The 19,970-nt window shown below is 33.0% G+C and overlaps 1 protein-coding gene across 1 annotated transcript in view; it reads left to right on the top strand.

The window, feature by feature from the left end:
• LOC149423635 (neurotrimin-like) overlaps nt 1–19,970 on the top strand; it is a 233,822-nt gene that overhangs the window by 165,678 nt on the left and 48,174 nt on the right. Inside the window, exons 4-5 of the mRNA XM_089632052.1 lie at nt 11,436–11,564; nt 13,394–13,487. Of these exons, the coding sequence (XP_089488178.1) occupies nt 11,436–11,564; nt 13,394–13,487 (223 nt within the window). The remainder of the gene's footprint in view (nt 1–11,435; nt 11,565–13,393; nt 13,488–19,970) is intronic.

The following is a 19,970-nucleotide window of genomic DNA, read 5'->3' as shown; positions in this document are numbered from 1 at the left end:
TAGAAGAATAAGGAGTAAAAATATTACAATGTTTGAAAATTGTACAAATGTGTCATGTTCACAAAAAATAGAGTTGTCATACCATTTTATTTCTTACAATTCCCTACGTACGTACTCCCAGCCGAAACCCTCTTAAATATAATCTTTTCCAGTTTACCCAGTCTCCGGCCTCTTACTCCCTGGAAACTTGTGTAGATTATATATTTATCTAGTAGGGATACATTAGCCAACATGAAACCATCCGTACGCTCTAAATGGCCATAATATGGCAATGAATTTAAATAATTCATTGATCCAACCAAATCCTTTAATCCACGTTCAGCGTAAACGCGGCTCTAAACAGATAATCCCAAATGGATAAAAATATTTAAAGGTTTATCGGACATTCCCGTAGATTACAATGTCGTTAATCTTCGCCGTTATTTTGGTGCGTTGAATTGTGTGCTCGTATTAAAGGGCGGTGTGTTTTATTTATCAAATTGAATACGAGAGGCTTTCCTTTATTACTCACGCGCTTAAGACAAAATTGATATTAGCAATTTTTTTCTATTTTTTGTTTTTTTATACGATACATGAATTTTGATCGGCAAATCCAATTGGAAAGACTTTCTTTAACATAAAATCTAGTTATGATTTTTGAGGCAAACCAGGTGACCATATTTTGGTGTCAGGAGGGTTTGAGAATAAAATCACGTCATCATTCGTATGTTGACCGCCGAAGAGCGCACATTGAAATAACCAGAAAAGTAAAGGTTGTGGGTGTTAAGGTGGAATTCTCCATCAAAATAGAAATCAGTTAACACTTTGCTGCGCTGGATCTGAAAGTTTGTTTTTAACCTAACCCTCCAGCGACGCAATGTTAAAAACGAGAGAGGTTTAGTGTGAATATTTTGCTTCCTTATTTCCGCAAATGCGGTAGAGTGGTTCACTGGTTTAATACACATATTTTTTAATATGGTACATTTTTAAATAGTTAGTCTGGGGTTAAATTGACAATCGATCTTTTAGCGCTGGTTCTTCAGTGAAAATGGATGTCTTAACTTTAAGTCTACTGCTGACTGAAAAATAGATGTACAACAGCTTAGGTACTACCTATCTACATACCTACACTCCTGTGTAGGTATGTAGATTGATGGATTTTGCCATTTTTTGTAAACATCGCTTAGTTTATTTGGAGAAGGCGGCTTAGAATCTATAAGATGATTTGAGGCGGTAAGTTCCGATGTTGTTCATGTATTATTTTGCAAATCTTTCAGAATTTTTTTGCCATTTATATATTTCAGCAACACCTACGTACTGTTTGTTTTTATACACTTTCAATTCAAAAATTAAAAATGTGGTTAAATATGTGTTTTAATGTAAGTAGATAAGTAATTCATCTCACATTCTCGTTTCTACTTATGCGTGTCTAGTCTTTCATATTTCAACGTCAAACATTTTTGAAATGCGTAGATATTTTTGTATTCAATTTATCGACAATAACATGGCATTTGTCAAGAACTATACGATCAAATAGTTGTAATACCTCCAACTTCTGATATTTCCTATACATTCTGGTGGCAGCGCCTTCTAGCGGCGCGCGATTTTCTTTCATGAATTTGAATAGATTTAATGTGAAACGCTTTCTTTCCTTTATCTACATACAACTTTACTACTTTTTGGCCGATACAAAAAAAATAAAGCGACTATTAGGTTTATATTAACAGTTAAATTAAATAAATAAGCCTTCTACTGCCACCAAATCTGTAAATACACCAGGTACTATATACATGATTTTTTTACCACCATTGTTTACATAGGCGTCGGCAGACCCCCTAGATAAATTTGTGACAAAAAAAATTACAGGAAAAATAGACATTTATAACTGGCATCGAAACCACAAAATCTGTTGTTTTTTTATAAAAAAACGTGTCAAATTTAGTGCCTGTACAGACGTAACGCGTCGTCGTCTCTGGACGGACATCCGCCTATGCCTGAGAGGCCCCGACCTAGGCCTCCAACCTTGTGTTGGGGGGCTTGGCCTTTTTCCGAATTTTTTTTTTACAATCTCTCCACATTGAAGGCCCTGATAAGCAGTTAGTTTATTTTAAGGCAACATTCATCTTTAGCGATGCTATGAAAATAATACACATTGAGGACATAAGATTTGGAAAATAAGACATAAATTTTTCCAAAGAGACCCAATTTCGGAAGGTTCCTGCTAGGTTCCAAAATATTTCACATTTTTATATAAGCGGTAATTTTGCTTGTGCAATAATAGAGTACTTAGTTAGCAGTAAAAAATAGATTTATTTAATTTTTATTTGACCTTTCCAAATGCAAAAGAATATTTTCATATGCTTTCAAAAGGGGCCCCCAAACTTAAAATGCCTATGGGCCCCTTCGCGGATATCGACAACCCTGTTCATAATCCCTAGCAATGCCAAGTACAACTCAGCTTTTATGTAATTTTCTGACTACATCCTCTTTTCTTCTCTGTGAGCTCTATAAATAAATTAAGCTGCCCCCCGCTGGTTTTGAAGCTTGCGACGCCCCTTATTGTACAGAAGGGATGCAACATGCCATAATAGCACCTCTTGCTACCAGGGTTGATAGGCAATACAAATAAATACTGCCAATATTTTACTGGAGTTGGGCATATTACGATGTTCTAGGGTATTTGATACCGTTGAAGGAGATTCTTTTACAATAAAAACACATAAATTTGTTTTTATTGTAAATTATGATGAGCCACAAAGTGAATGTTTTTTACAATTACGAAATTCTTTTAAATCTAAATTTCCCCTACACAGACTATAAAAGTGTCCCGGTACCTCAAAATACCTTAAATTATTATCAATTTGCGTTTGATCCTATCTTACCGGAGTGTAATAAGTTTGATGGTCCAAAGATCGGTATCTGAAAGGGGCTCGGTCCTGAAATTCACTCTCCCCCGTTCTTATTCTCGACCTCGTGGCCCCGACATTAAAAATTAGTGACGCTTAGTACCGCTTTTACCTGCCTGCTTCTTCGACCAGGCGCCAGGTGGTGTAGCGCACAGCCAGTCTACTAGAATTTACATCTTAGACACTGTACACCGTAAAACCCGCTAAAATGCCGTATATCTATGGCACAGTCTTGTGAGTTATGCGTCGTTGGTGGGGAAGTTTACCAAGTGAGAAAATCGTGGAATAAGACCAACTAGAGTAGGCCACCAAACACACACAAGTACAAATAGAGTGAGCCACCAAATACACATAAGTAAAACGCCTTTATACATAAAAAAAATTGCAGCTTCTTCACGGAAAATGCGTGAAATCGGGCTAATTGATTCAATTAACATTTTTTTTTTATTTTAAAAATTATTCTTTTACGTATATGGGTACATTTATTTATTGCATACAATATTAATAAAACAAACCTTCTCCTCATGCGACAAGAGAAAGAAACAAAACATACATACTATGGAGAAGAAGAAATTAACGTATAAAAAATAATACCACGTAGGCAATGAAAATGATTGAGTAAATATATCTGTGATATATTTCATAAGGGAGTTTAGTGAAATGTTTACGTTATATATGTTTGTTTATGGATATAAACATATATAAATGTACATTGGTACAAAAAAATTGAGTAATTAAAAAAAATTTAATCCACATTTACAGAATTACAATGCAAAAAAAAATTTAAGTTTAAGATTTTGTACAGAAGTCACAGCAGGTAAATATTAAATTGATTGATTGTAATTTCTATAGACTCAAATAGTTAACTATACATTTTAATGCAATGAAAAAACCATGTTTTGGCGCAAGCCAAGCTTTGGAATCATTTTTGGTATCTCAAGTACATTGTTTATTTTATTGCTGCTTCATTTTTTTTTAAACATTGCATTTAGGTTCAATAAATACTCTAGATAATGCAGAAATTATTTTTTCTTACATTTTCTTACAAGGACGGGTTGTATCACAAATTTGAAAAATTAATCAAATTTAAAAGTTTATATTCATTTTCTGTGAAATTTCTACTCAAGTTTTAAAATTTTCTTTCTTACTCATGCATTTACAAAATGTACAATGTGTTCTAACTTAACTGTTACGTAACTGTACGTGACTATAATGTGACTGTAACGTGACTGTAACGTGACTGTGACGTAACTGTAACTTTACTGTAACGTGTGCTGACAATCTGTTTTAGCAGATTAGTAGGTTTTATAATGAAAATGTATACAAATTTTTTAACCATCAAATTTTTCAATTGGACCCTCAAACAATCGTAAATATGCATGATAATGACACTTTCTTAGCAAATTTTACTTAAAAATTCACACGTCCTGTAGATACGTTCTGTTAAAAGTTAATATTACAAATAGTTCGAGTCTTCGGCTAAGCAGTTTTTAGTGACACCAACAAAAATGCAACCTGAAATTCAAGTTCTGATTTGACAAATCTTCCAGAAACTTTAATGTTATGTTTGCAGGTCATATTGTTAGAGCTAGCAGCAGTCCTACCCTCAACGAGACACATATTACTTGGTTGGAGAAATGCCTGGTATATAATAGTTGTACGTGGCATTTGATATTCCCCAACCTAGTCCAACGGTCCGCCCGTTACTTTCCGGGAAACTTATGGCAGAGCGGCGGTAATTTATAGCACTTTGTAGTTAGTTTTGGTGCCAGGCCTAACACAGCCGCACTCTGAAGTAGTGCCATGAGCCGAGCTAACCTGCCACAACGTCCGTAGGTCTGGAAACCCTTTTTTATTTTTTTACACGTATCGCTAGGTGTAGGTAACCCGTATGTGACAGAAATTTTTAATACAGTGTTTTTGACGGATTATATAATGTTATTCTGGTTAGTGAAAATATATTTTTCTTTTATTGATTTAATAATTTTGCTCTCATTTCCCTACTCACTTCCTGCCACGACTAGTGTTTGTTGATAGTGTTAAATTAATATAAAAAATCTCGATATTTAGAAAACAGTTGTACATTGTTATAAATACAAAAAAAATAACTATGTGAGTACCAGCATCATATTATTGTACATAATAGGACACTTGATGTACTCGTACATCATAATGGTAGAGTTGATGTACTCGTACATCATAGAATTACAGTAGATGTACTCATACATCATAATAATACAGTAGATTTACTCGCACATCTACTTATAAAATAATAGCAAAGTTCAATAATGTGATGCGAGTATTCACATTGGAACAACTAATTTTACAAGAAAGTCAAACAGTAATTATATATGTCAGATTATAAGGTAATCTTTTTCGTTTATCACACATCTAAATGATTGTTATTAATCTTTTTAATATGTTTTAAAATTTTCGAATGAAAATAATATTTTACTTTTGTAATTTTCTTAACGATTTTTGAGGGTGAATATAATTCTTCAGTCACCTGTTTTCATTGGAAAGATTTCGAACCGAAATACTAATCATATCACATTCTTAATTATAAACTCAACTTGTTTTAAATTTGACTTAACTGATATTATAATGTAAAATTTTAAAAAGTCACTAATTGGATTAATACACGCCCGTTCAACGTCGGTGTGACAAAGCCGTTCTTGAGCCTGGTTTTAGACCGTTTTTATTAAACAAACGCAATGGTAATAAGTCAAATTTTTCACTGTTTTGACCTTACGCACCGCGTCATATTTACATTTAGAAAAAATGTGATAAATTAGTAACCCACGAGAAAAGTCACTCATTTCGAAAGAGCACGAATGCTTAAATCTAAATCATTGTGAGTGCAATCTTTATGAAGTCCAAGAGTCCCACGCGAACGAAACAATATATAATTTTTAAATAATGCGTTCGTAATTAGTGTGTTTCCAGACACTTTGACTTCGTTGTGCATCTAAGTGTAACAAACCAGAGCTTGGCCACGGCACAAAATTGACGTTAAATGCTCACACGATTGGAGGAGAGATTGGAAAAATCGCACCTCGACTGCTTCTGTAAATGTGGCCACTGGCCGGCCAAAGTGGGTGATTTGTATTTCCAGGAAGCTATGAAAATTCTTAACGCGATTAAATAAATCACAAATTATACGAGCGTTATTTTTTACATTTAATTTGAAAAATTTGACAGGGGGGTTTATGGTTAGGAACATTACATGGTAACACGCAACAGAGCATTCAAATCGTTCAATGTTTGATATTTGCGAAATTCAGTGCTTAAGTAGGTGACCCCAAATGTTATTTATTGATACTTAAACGGGATAATTATACCATCAGAATACATTAAAATACTATGAACTACCCATTGAAAAGCAATAAAACTACTAAATTTGCAAGCTTTTTATTTGGTTTGACCGTTCATAAATTTTAAAAAAATATCGTGATTACCTAAGAAATCAAATAACAACCGTTATAACAAAACGTAACTCCTTCTCATTCCATACACAATCAACCATAAATTTTTGAATTCATATTGGAAAATTATTCCCTTAGATAATTTTGACTTTTGAAACAACCAAGTACTTGATTCAACCATTTTTGCCAAAGTGTCCTTGGACTTTAATCACCCACACTTTTCTGTTCTTTGCCAACTTGCTTGTATCAGTTGCCCAAGCAATCCGTGTGTTATTTTCTTAATCTTATACATTTCGCTAACATCGCGTCATAGTTGGTTTTCTTTCTACTAACCTTCATTCAGGATTTATACAATAAATTACTTAATAAGGTCACAGAATTTCTAACCGTCTTTCAAGCGGAATTCCTGGCATGATTTCCTTTGATATAAAGTATAGGTTAAGTGTGTACTGGAAATATTGACATAACCGTACATTAATTAAAACATATTTAACAAAAGAGAATTATGTAATGCATGTACAAAACGGTCAAAATGATTTGCTTTCAGTGATCAGTGATAACAAAACTGTTCGTTTATATTTAAGAAGTATGGTATTAATCATTGATTTTCTTAATGTGTTATTAATTTCCGCTATCATTATTAAACAATTCGTGTAAGTATTCGGAAGTTTAATTACATTTTACAAAAGTTCTATATCAAAATCATATTAACTCATGTGAGCCTTTTTTCGTTTGGAGCTGTAATTTCCTCTTTTCCATTGGTAATTTTCCCGTGAGCGTGTGGCGTGTGTCATGCAATGTTCAGTGAGCACTATACATAGTTCCACATAAATGCCGTAAACGTTGAACCAAATCTTTGGAACAATAATAAAACTGTAAAATAACAAGTATAATATGAATATTTATAGTTTTATGTAAATATGCTGCTGAGGAAAAATCATTAAATTTCAATTCGACAAACCTAAAACACGTTTTGGCTTAAACCTGTTATTCATGGCACTATCACCAGTCCGAATGTGGTGAAAGCAAAACTGTGATGATGGGCGTTGATTTTAAAAACGATGTTTTAGGAAATATGATAAGATCTAAACAATAGATTAGAAATCTGTTTGTTTGGAAGCGGTCAAACTTTTGAACTGTCAGCTTTAGTGTTTTGAAAAGTTTTCTAAATCAATGCGGATCTTCTCATATCATCGCGTTATTTTTAACTTGTGCTAGAGCTTCAAAAGATCAATTATTGCAAGCCTATCAAAAATAATATATGACAATACTCCATCAGGTAAAAAAATTCAAAAATATTGTTGTAATTATAATTTGATTTATTATTATTAAATGAATATATATAATATATATATATATATAATAAGTAAATAAATATTTTGGAAATGCAAAAATTCGGACAATTGAAAAGCAAACTTGACCCGATGTTCAATCATACAGGATGAGCAAAACAGACAGTGCATTTTTGAAGGACCAGTAACTCCCGTATGGTGGGGGTAGGAGCCTGGGAGGCGTTTCATTGTGTTGGGAAGGTCGTGCCGTTTTCAGTCGTTACCATGGTTTGGTCCGGATTTGGTCAATCTTCCGCGTCGTAATACCGTCTCTCACTTTCTCACAGAGCGATGCGCTACGTAGTAATGCAAAATCATGCGTTTTTGGTTTCAAAATTTGGTCGCCTAGAAATGTTTCAGATGCTTTAATTAAATACTCCGAGTAGAATACATTTTGGTCTTTGAAACAATAGAGAATTTTTTAAATAAGTCTTTTTATAAGCCCAGAAAAAATAATGTATAAGGCACATGAAAACTGCTTTAAATTTCAAAATCTCTTACTTACGAACCCATTTCCGGCTATGATTTTATTGTATAATGTCGCAAATTAAGTAATTTATAAAATGATCGGAAAAAAATTAATATTTATCCCTGAACATCCACAAAATAAAATAAAAGGCACTTTTTGGCCATGTTTTTTGCTTGCATAAATCAAAACAGGCGGATGGTGTTAAGCGGGAATTTAAACCTTATCGCCATCTACGTAAGGGCCGTTATTGATAGCGCCTCGATTTAAAATATTGAACAACGAAGTGCATCGCCTTAATCGCGAGTTATATACGTACATTCGAAAAAACTAGTTCCACATTAATTGATAACACATGAATTGGAGTGATTGGGTCTTGTTTTTTAGGAGAATGGACGAACCGCGACTGTCAACGCTCAATGTTATGTTTCCATGTTGGATTTTTCACTAACTTTAATTGGAATAACTAATGGAGGAAAAAGATGTGGGATACATTTAGTTTCAACAAGACGGTTCTACGGTCCAAACTGCTCGAATTTCAATGACCAAACTCTGACATATGTTCACTTCGCGCCTCGTCTCTCTGAAAAACGATGTGGGGTAGCCACTTGATTTGAGCATTTGCGACTTTTTCCTGTGAGGCTACCTGAAGAAAAATATTATAAACATCGTCTTGACACCTTGAAAGAACTCAAAGAACAAATTCGGGAAGAAATCACCGATATACCCGTCGAGATGTACCAAAATGCGGCCGAAAACTTAAAAAATCACCTTCATCAATGTATCGCTGCTAGGGGTAATTATTTTTCTGATGTCATCTTCAGGACTTGATACATAGAACAGTTTTAAACGTTTTTGTAAGTTGCGCCGTTTTATTTTTCAAAACTGCACTGTTCTTTTTTGCTGCACCCTGTACATATACAGGCTATTACAAATAAACTTTTAATTATTTACTCCAAAAATGTAAAGAAAATCAAAATTTTGTTGTAGAAAAGAATTGAATTTATTTATTTATTGTGAAAAACGATGAATCCAATTTATATACAGTTACTAATTATTAACATTTTTTGTATAACTGAAACATATTTTCTTTGCAAATAATATGTTTCAGTTACTTTAATCGTCTATAAGTGTATAAACGATGGTTAAATACACAAAGCACTCTTTTCAGGGTGAAATGCCTAAAACCAAAAAAAAAATATATGAAAAAAAAAAAAAAAAAAAAATTTTAAAAGAAAGACAAACATTCCCAGGTTACGAATAACCCAACAATGTTTGAAAATCTCCTACTACCACCACAGAAAGCCGAAAATGTTGCTTGTGTTGTGATGGAGGACTTAGCCAGCCGAGGAATTGAACACGCGACGCTCGGGTGAGACCCAAGCGCTATGCCCACTCAACCACAGACCGGTCAAATATTTATATATTTCAAAAAATTAATAACATACATTTATTACATCAGTTGAGACGAAGCCTAGTGTTAAAAAATATGTATTGCAATCTTTAAAGTCACTGAAAATTATTATTATTACTAGATTTTGAAAAATGTCTATTTCGGAAGAAAGGTTGTTTACGAGTGTAGTCATACTCCCCAGAGGCACTTTCATTAATAGGTTGGTCCTGCCTCTTAGCAAAATAAAAATCCTGTTCTGCCGAGCTTTGGTGAAGTTATCGGGGACGTAAAGCGTAACACGTTCCAGAACATCAGGATTGCAAATGTACCCATTGAGCAGCTTATGTGCTTCTAACGACATTGCTATTTTACTCCTGACGTCTAGACGATCTAGATCACGATTATTGTAATAATGTGATATTATATATTGACAACTTCGGTAGACAATCGTTTAACAAGAAACCTCACAATTGCTATATAAAGTACTAAACGTTGACAATAATATGGAGATGTTACTAATAGACAGGTACTAGTACCAACAGATATAAATTTAATTAACCAATATCCGTTTGAAATTGGGCCAGCGCGGCACAGCGCAATGTATCGATTGGCACGCTTCTCTTTGAAACTGGAATCTACGCCATCTACGCTTAAACACAGCTATAAGATCTGAATTTTTGTTATTCTGAATATTAAACACGTTCATGATTTATATGATTGTACTATGTAAAGTATATTATATACTTAATTCCATTAATGGAGGACGGATCGCAGTTGGCGCTGACAAAAAAATATCCAAAGAACCGAAGCTACCTACCCTGATGTATGGAAGTGAGGCATGGAACTGGCAAAAAAAGGATGAAAGTAAACTGAATGCTGTAAAAATGAGATCCCTGAGGCGTGTGTAAACCATGTATGATCGTGTGAGAAATATGGAGATCTGCAAAGAATGCAAGGCTGATGTATGCGTAATGAGTAAGATCAAGAAAGGGACGCTTAGATAATTTGGGCATGTAGAGTAAATGAACGAAGAAAGGAGTGTAAGGAGAATATATGATGCAAATGTGAATGGCAGCAGAAGTCGGGGACGCCCGAGAAAGACATGGCACGATCAAGTGAATCAGATACTTGAGTCGGGCCATGTCAAGAGAATAATAGAAGAGTATCTATGAGACGATGTATAAATTTGAATGAGCCAAGGAGTGTGTGCCAAGACCAAGTTGTTTGGCGGTCCGTCCTCTCCGCCTACACCTTCGGGAAAACGGCCTGGTGGTTAGTTATTTAGTCTATATACTTAATATATGATTATCATATTAAATACTTCATTGTTTTATTTTACTGCCCAAAATATCTTAGAAATAGATTTTGAAAACTCACTGCTTCAGAAAAAAAATAATCTAATAAACAATATTATTATATTATAACCAAAGAAAGCAAAGCATATGTACGAGGGTTGTTGGAAAGTAACCACTGTTTGGCTATATATAAAAACCCGCATAGATACAAATATGTTTTCATTATTTGTACAGCTTTCCACTATGTTTAAAAAACAGTAAATAGTAATTTAAATTCAAGCACTTGTCATAGCGTTCACCAATTTGAAATTCCTTCTGGATCAAACTCGGCCGGCTGGGAATATAGCCAGCCTGCTACAGCCATTCGAAGAATTTCATTGTTATTGATGTACTGGGCCCCAAGACATCTATTCGTCCTTGTGAACACGTATAAATCGTCCCTTAAACAGTCCAGACTTGGTTCCATCTGATTTCCGCCTGAATATTGTACATAATTCGTTTAACCCAATTCGATGCAACGAGAATGAAGAGAGTCAAAGTCTGTTCGTTAAGGGATTCGTGCTGAAGCTTTTTTGTAAGTTGCAGCTATGTTATTAGTTGTTGTGTTGATGCTCTCTTACAAATATATTTTTCCCCACAGATGTTACTGCAGGTTTCCTGGGTAAGACATCGAGACATCCACTTGCTGACGGTGGGCAGATACACCTACACATCAGATCTTCGGTTTAGAGCCATCCATCTGCCTCATACGGAAGACTACACACTTCAGGTAAAAAATTACTTATAAACAAATTGTTAAACAAGTTGTTTAAACCTACTTTTAAAATATGTTATATGTCTGAAACTCTAAAAACATATGATTTGTGAACTTTAAAAAAAAATCCTCTGCAAAAAATTTGTAGAAATGAATAGAGTAAAGTTTAAAAGTGATTCAAACCTTATGTAACTATCCGATAGATGGCAATCAATTTTTTTAAATAACTAACAGTAGTTTAATACTACAGTATGTATTCTACAAATAAACATAAAATAAAGGATAAAAAAATAGCGGTAATAAGAAAGAAGGATAAACGAGCAATTTTCCGTCACTTTTCGAGAGTTCCGTCAAAATATTCTTAACAGCCGACACTCAAATCTTTCGCCAGTCTCAACTATATCGAACAAAATATATCGGAACACGTGTTCATGCACCAGCACTTGCCTTTATAATATATTGGTGTTCATTCAATAGCTCACGATGGAATGTACTTTGAGAGCTAAAAATATTTGCGTTGGTCTAGAATTCCAGACAAAAAACTTCGCATGCTTTATGACTCGAGAGTTCACCAATCGAGAGATTTTGCCTCTTCACACAAAAAGGCAAATTTCGCGAGACTTTCAAAATTTCGAAATTTGCGTGACGTGAGACCCATAATTATTATTGATTTTTTTTAATCAAACCCATTGATGTATTATATTTAGATGAGACATGAAGCGAAAAAATAGGTTCCGCATTTTGACCTTCAACTGACCTCCGACTTTCCCAAACTCTAACTAAAACTAGTGACTCCGAGTCTATGCGCAACTAGTTATCACGTTTTCAAGGTGGAACAAGTTTCGACGAGATACGAGTACGCAGTAGCAATGTTCAAATCCGAGAAATTAAAAAAAAATTTATATCCGCAAGTAAATAATAATATAATATAATGATAATCTCGAACTTTTTATCATAAAAAAACAAATATTATTTGCATGTTTTTACCATATATTATATAATATTGCATCAACTTGTGTTTGTCCGGTCACTGTGAGTTTGGAATATACTTTTACTAAATTTATTTCACTAAATGAAGAAACATAAAAAAGCGCTAACTAGATATTTCGATTTTACGCAGATTGATTTTTATAATACCACCTTCCTTCTCTGAGTATTTAGGTTTATAGTTGGATTTTTGAAATACAGGGTTTTCCAATAAGAGGTGTTATTTTGAATAGCCCGCTTTTTCAGTAGATCTCACTTTTAAAGATGTTATTTTTGACATTTGACAAGTAGAAGCTACGTCATTAATAAAAATGGAACGATACATGCTTCAAAAACGCATTTAAATTATTAAAATTCACTTGAGTGAATCAACTGCAAATCATCTTGAGTGATGAGGCCCATTTCCACCTCGGTGGCTTCGTCAACAAGCAAAATTGTCACATCTGGGGCTCGGAAAACCCAAGAGTTATTGTTGAAAAGCCTCTCTTTTGTCAACGTGTGACTGTTTGGTGCTTTTTATGGTCCGGCGGAGTCATTGGACCTTACTTTTTCGAAAATGAGGCTTGAGCAACAGTTACGGTGAATGGATTGCGCTATCGATGATTAACGATAAATGATTAATGATTTTCTATGGCCGGAATTGGATAGTATTGATCTAGACAACGTTTATGTTTAATATGACGGCGCTAAGTGCCACATAACCAACGAAACCATTGATATTTTACGATTGAATATCAAAATAACACCTCTTATTGGAAAACCCTATACATAGAAATGCAGAGGGAGATGAAAAAAATGAAGGCAGATCTGCCCGGTGACAATAATTTATCAAATATGCTGATTATTTCACTTTTCAGATAAAATATCCACAACACAGGGATTCTGGTATCTACGAGTGTCAAATATCAACAACTCCTCACATGAGCCACTTCATTCACCTAAACGTTGTTGGTGAGTATATCTTTAATTTTCTATTATTTTATATAAATGAATATTATATTAATTTAAAACTACTCGCAACACCCGGTATTATATGTGCCACACGATGAGAAGTTATATCTCATAAATAATAAAAGAAATGATAAAAGTAGTGCTCAGAGATATAATAAACAATCATAAACAGATTTAGAAAAAGAGCACATCAAGCTTTCTCTTTGCATTCAAAAGTTGCGATAGACGCTCTCATATAGTAATGAAATTTTACCAAACAGAAAACCGCCAAACAGTTCAACCAGTTAAGGTTTGCCAATTTTCTAATTTTTTCTTATACGAAACAAAAAAGACGAGAAAAAAAGTGACAAAAAACCTCATAATCAATGCGTTTATCTAACTTAATGAGTTTTTAAGCTTCGTATAAAGTGGTCAACCAGGTATATAAGAAAAAAAATCGTGAGTTGTACGGTTATAAAGTAATTACTTCAAAAATAGAACCAATTAATTTTTATAAGCACAAAATACAAATTATGTCAAAATCCTTTAAGGTTCTAGGTTTTTATTTAAGAATAAGGGAAGTTTTCAAACGTAAGACTCTAGAAATGTTTTGATCTTTGGTCAAAAGTCCACCTCGACAGTATGAAACCCGCATAGACTTAGTTGAAAAGTATACAGAAGAAATTTAAAATTTAGAAGTAAAACAAAACAATAAATGGTTATACGTGACTAGGCAAAAAAGTTGTTCCTTATTGCCATCAGTCGTTGGTTCAAATTTTCCAATGAGACGTACCTTCCTTTTTTCATCTAGAAGTCAACAGCACTAATACAACAACACACCAATTACTCGCACAATCATAACTTCTACTCACTACCAAAAATTATTACACCTAAATGATTAACTATTTGCACTTAATTTTTCATTAAACTTTTACTAATAGTCGATTACAATTCTTGAGCTCCGCGTATTTTTTGATTTGAAAATTTATTCTTTCATCTATCCACACAAGTTATTCCTGAATTGTAAAGGTTATCTTTCTCAAAAACTTTTATTGAGTATTTTGAGTTATTATGTAATAGATACATTAACCATGTATAAATGAATATTTAACCTTATAATTTGTATTTAAATGCAATGTAAATGTCCAAATAAATATAACCAGCGAATCTGCAACAGGAAGTAGATATGAGTGGGCCATACAACCCATCATCCAGCAGTAATTTTTAGAACTTGCCTACCCATAAGAACGTTGCAAATAAACCTAGCTGTGACTAATGGCTTTAAATAAAATAAAACGTAGTCGCTAAAAATGCTGTGAAATAAAATTCGGCAATCAACATAGAGTATGTTCCAAGGAAAGTGGGTAGTACACAGTTATTCCACGCCAACTGAGCAGCAGTGACTTGAATCATTTCATGATTAAATTCTTAATGCAAATGATCAACGCAAAAAATTTTCGTAATGTGTAGGTTAAACCTTAAGGTTCACAGGAACGTAAAAGATTTTTTCGCGAACCAAGGCATTGAGAAAGAAATTTATTGTAATTTTAGAAGAATTTTACGGTTTCATTTCTTTGTCGTGTAGGTTTTTATGGTCGGATTCTATCTTAAACAAGCTTTTATTACACAGGTAATAATGCGAAGGCTTTTGCGTAAGGATACGCAAGGGGCAAATAACAAATTCATTTGTTGTCTTTCTATTTTATTGCGGAATGTAAACAAAAAAAATTATTTTACTTAAATTTGCAAGACTTTTTCGATGGAATGAGGGTCGCCTTTTAAAGAGCATGGAAAATTAACGCCTTTTCAAGAAAATTATGGTTGTAGTCAGTTTAATATTCATTTTTATTTTTTCTTGGATAATGACTTATTCGTCAATATTGCCCAACCCATCTAACTAAAATAATATCTATTTTTACTAGTATCAAAGCACAATTGAAATCGTCATTATTATTATATAGACGATTTTCATGGTTTTACACTATGGGAAACCAATACTTAGGTGATGTCGATATATTTAATATTAACTTTGCGAATTTTGTGGATTACGTAAAAGACTTATTTAAACACTATTCCTAAATGGAAGTTATATTTTTGTAAGCCAGTCAAATCGCTGTATTTTTTAATTTATGTTCTTGTTATTTTTAATATTTCTTTCTCATGTTTCAAAACTGTCATTAAAATTGTACCACCTACATGTAAAAGCCCTCTGGGCATTAAATAAATGAATGAATAAATGAATATGAGATACTCAAGCTCACATCCACAATACTTGGTGCTGAAAAGGTTTTTAGTTTTGATCATGGTTTTTTTTATAAAACGGAGACGCTTTAGACGTGGGCCCATTGTGCTATCTCTCATTTTACCCCATTCTTTTAACATCGGCCCCTTTGATACGACTATCTATTCGGCCATGTCCACTGGTATCACAATCCACAATGTGTCAATTGGATTTTTAACTTCAGTCGTTTTTAATATTAATTGGATTCTTTTAAACTAATTTGTGAACCGCAGTAGGACTCGTGTACGAAAATACTCAGTGCAAGTCAGCTCAAAATTGTTCGCACTCTAAATGCAGGCGTCCGGCCAAGCCGTAAGGTAGTGGTTTAAGTGCTGTCATCTGAGTGTCTGTTTTAATTTTTTTTTTTAAATTACACCTGCAAGCACATATAATAAAACTTTTATATTTAGAATCGGCGTTTGTTGAGATCAAAAACGATTTATATATTTTTTTTTATTGGTGCCTTTTTTACTCATTTAAAGTACGCTCTAGCGTGTTTAAATCGCACTTTATGCAACGCGCGTTTTTTAAAGTTACCATGGCAACATCAACAAATCAACAAAATGTGAAGTCTAAGGACGGGTTGTTTCGGAGAATTTGAACAATTCATCAAATTTCAACGTTCATTTTCAAGTTCTGTGAAAGATTTTTTCAAGTTCTGTTTTTATTTCAGTTTTGTCAAGCAACTAGCCTACAATGATATGAAAACAGAACTTGAATAAGTCTTTCACAGAACCCGAAAATGAACGTTGTAATTTGATGAATTGTTCAAATTCTCCGAAACAACCCGTCCTAAATGTCAACTTTTAACTATAAATCCAACTATTAATCTTATGTGACAGATTGCAAATTAATGTGTTTTTCATTTCCATGACAACAAGATATTGTGATGTCACATCACGAATTCATTAAAAGTTCTTATTTACAAATTTTTAATAATAATATCAATATTTATGTTTTCAAAGTGTACCAATAAAAAAAATAGCGTAAAGTATTCGTGGATAACTGGTCTTTAAAACACTTGCTTTATTTCGAGCACTCGGCTACGCCGTCGTGCTCGAAAAATCACGCGTGTTTTAAAGACCTGTTTATCCACTTATACTTTAATATACTATTATATACTTATTTATGATATATTTGCAGATATTTTTTTATTTTTTTATTTAATATTTGTATGTTTTTTTTAAACCTATATATGTGGTAAGATATAAATAAAATATAAATTGTCAAAAAAACCGTTGACAAACTGATATCAATCAGTTTGACGGGACTTAATAATAAAAAACTGTATTTTTGAAAGTTAATAAATAAAAAAAATAAGCCACTATATTTTTCACCCAAGTTCCTTATTGCGAGGACTCTATGTACTCATGACTCTATGAACTATGTACTCATTTGATTTTAGCGATCGCTTTTATTGTTATTATTTAATAAATTTCAATGAACATATATAAAAATACTTTTATCATATTTTTAAACACATTTAAAACATTAAAATGTTTATTCTCAAATAGAAGATATGATACATTATTATGACGCGCACCGGAACTCTCTACATTGAGTTTGAAGACATTTATCTTCTCCGCAATTTGGCAAGAAACATTATCCAACACGACCCAATTAGGGGATGGTTGGATATTATCTCAAGAATAGTACGAAAACCAAATCAAGAATATTTCCTGGAGGCCGGAAATTTCTAACACCGATAGTAGAAATTATTAAACAGATAAGGTTTGGATTAAATTCTCCTGGCGGGACTATGATATAATGAGTTGATAATATATAACCTTATTATAAAAATGCGTTCGTATGCATGTAAAAGATATCAATATATTTAAAAATCAGACTATTTAATGTAAATATGATTAAAAATCGGCCAAATACGATTTTACAGTATTCGAAATATACATAGATATTTTGTCTCTTGTTAAAAAGTGAAAGTGCAGTGAAAAATATATTCCATTAATTATATGGCATAAATCAGTTTACATTTATTTAGTTAATTTATTAATTAAAATCACATAAATAAGATGTTTTTCTACCAGTCATCCGCTTTCAAAACTCGCTCCTGAAATATCTGCTGTTTTTTGACATTCGGACATTCACAAAGAGTGCTTAAATTAAATTTACGATAAGTACTTAACGCTAAATATCAAATTAATAATGTAAAATTATGTAATAAAAGGTGTATTCAAAGTTTTCCGAACAGTTTTTCGTGATATCTACAGATTTACGAAAAATTCCAGAGCGGGTCTTGCAAGTCGACGACTCTTTGACCTAAAATATGGGTGGACATTTTAAAACTCTAAAGCCCATGACTTCAACGAAGTTGCCAGCAAAAAGACATCACAACGTTTATTTATTTTTAGTGTTTATTACTCATCAGTGATTTTCTGTTCTAGAGATATTTATAATTATTGTGATTTTAAAAACAAACATAGAATTTCGTAATTATTATGTTCTTGAATTTTGTATTATCTCGGGTGACAACAATTTTACCCTTTTAGCGGTGAGATAATGCCTTCGCAGCAGGATTCTATTGTCAACACATTAGAGGTAATAACGAATAACTAGGTTCATTATCAACAAGCAAAGTCTCATTTTGTAAGATTAACGATATCAATATTCATCAGATTTAATTGCGTATGAAGAAAACGTAGCGTCATCAACGATATTCTCGTGAATCGGCAAACATGCGTGAAAATATTAAATAGTAATTATTTTCAGTGCGGCTAATTATTATCAACATTGTATTAGCTTTAAGGTTTTAGATAGCAAAAACTGTTACATTTTATTTTTATTATTTAATTTGCATTCTGTTGGTGTGCACATATCACAATAAGATTAATACTAATTGAGTTGTTTCATTCCCTCCTCAGAAATTCATATCTTTTCTCAAAATACTAAAATGAATCTTCACACAACATCCCCAAAGTTGACATAGGGATGGAAATTTTGGGCTTCCTGTGAGGAGCTATTGTAAAAAAATAAAATAAGACAGACAACAACAACAACAAAAAAAAACATTTTTTTATTGACAGCGCCCAAATATGAGAATTCGTTTGTGAAAAAATCATGTCATTGAGATATATTTGGAAATCCTTAGTCTGTGTATCTACCAAAATGCTTCGGAGACAGCTATTTTTACTCAAAAGATCTGTTTTTTTCGTAAAACTTCGGTCTTAACATGATACCCAGTTAGATTCTCCTTTTATACAAAGATTATGCTTAGTGAAAAGGTCTGTACTGTTTTTATAACTTTTTTCGAGAAATAAAATATTGCAGTCACTGACAGAGGCGGCTCGTGACTGAAATTGCCAGCAGTACATTTCTCTGTTAAAATGTAAAATTAAAATATGTGATAAGTAAAGCAAATTAATGAATAAGAGTAAAGCAATTATTAATTCTTTCTACTATGCTAAATACATGTCACATTTGTAAAATAAATGAATCAATAATACTGCACCCTCAATATTCACAATATCAGCAAGCAAAATCACTGAAAATCTCGCGAAACTATTTAAATTCACCGCGCACGAGTAGTAATGTGTGAATGTTGTGGTGCCAACATTGTAACATAGTATTCCCAACCGAACCTATTTTAGACTTATTGGATTACACATGACCAACGATTTTCAAAATAATAGTGCACGGCATGAGTTATACATCTGCACTGCTCTAACACGTAATTTTCCAAACATACGTTAGAAGCGTAATAAGCGATACCAACTGCTGTTGTCTCCGTAGTATGGTAAAAAAAGATTTGTGTACTTCGAAACTTGCAGAATCGTTTGCGCTTCCGCGGTAGTTTTGTACAAGAAGATAGCTCAAATTTCCAATTATGGGAATTATGAGTGGGACAGAGATTTCATTGTAAGTTATATGGAGACTGAAAACAAGCACTCTAGTGCACAAATGCACATACCGAGGAATTGCCTCTGGTCACAAACATTGCTTAACTGCGAGCTTCTGTTCGAATGGTAGAGCTTTTAGAGATTTCTCAGCCATGAAGTTAGCTTTCTGCCAGCATTACTTTTACGGCATTTATCTTTCTCTACATAACAAAATGAATTTTTCCACCTATTTAATTTCTCATTATATACAGTGTTTAGAGCTCATAACACCTTATTTCTGTGAAAATCTCTAAGAAAAACTTGTTAAACGAATAATTTTTTCCATTAAGATTTAATCAAGATGAAAAATTAGGTGTATTAACCTACATT

The sequence above is a fragment of the Hesperophylax consimilis genome, chromosome 5 (assembly GCF_061612785.1).
Source record: "Hesperophylax consimilis isolate HC1 chromosome 5, BYU_Hcon_1.0, whole genome shotgun sequence".
NCBI lineage: Eukaryota > Metazoa > Arthropoda > Insecta > Trichoptera > Limnephilidae > Hesperophylax > Hesperophylax consimilis.
This window is presented reverse-complemented; position numbering and strand designations above follow the sequence as displayed.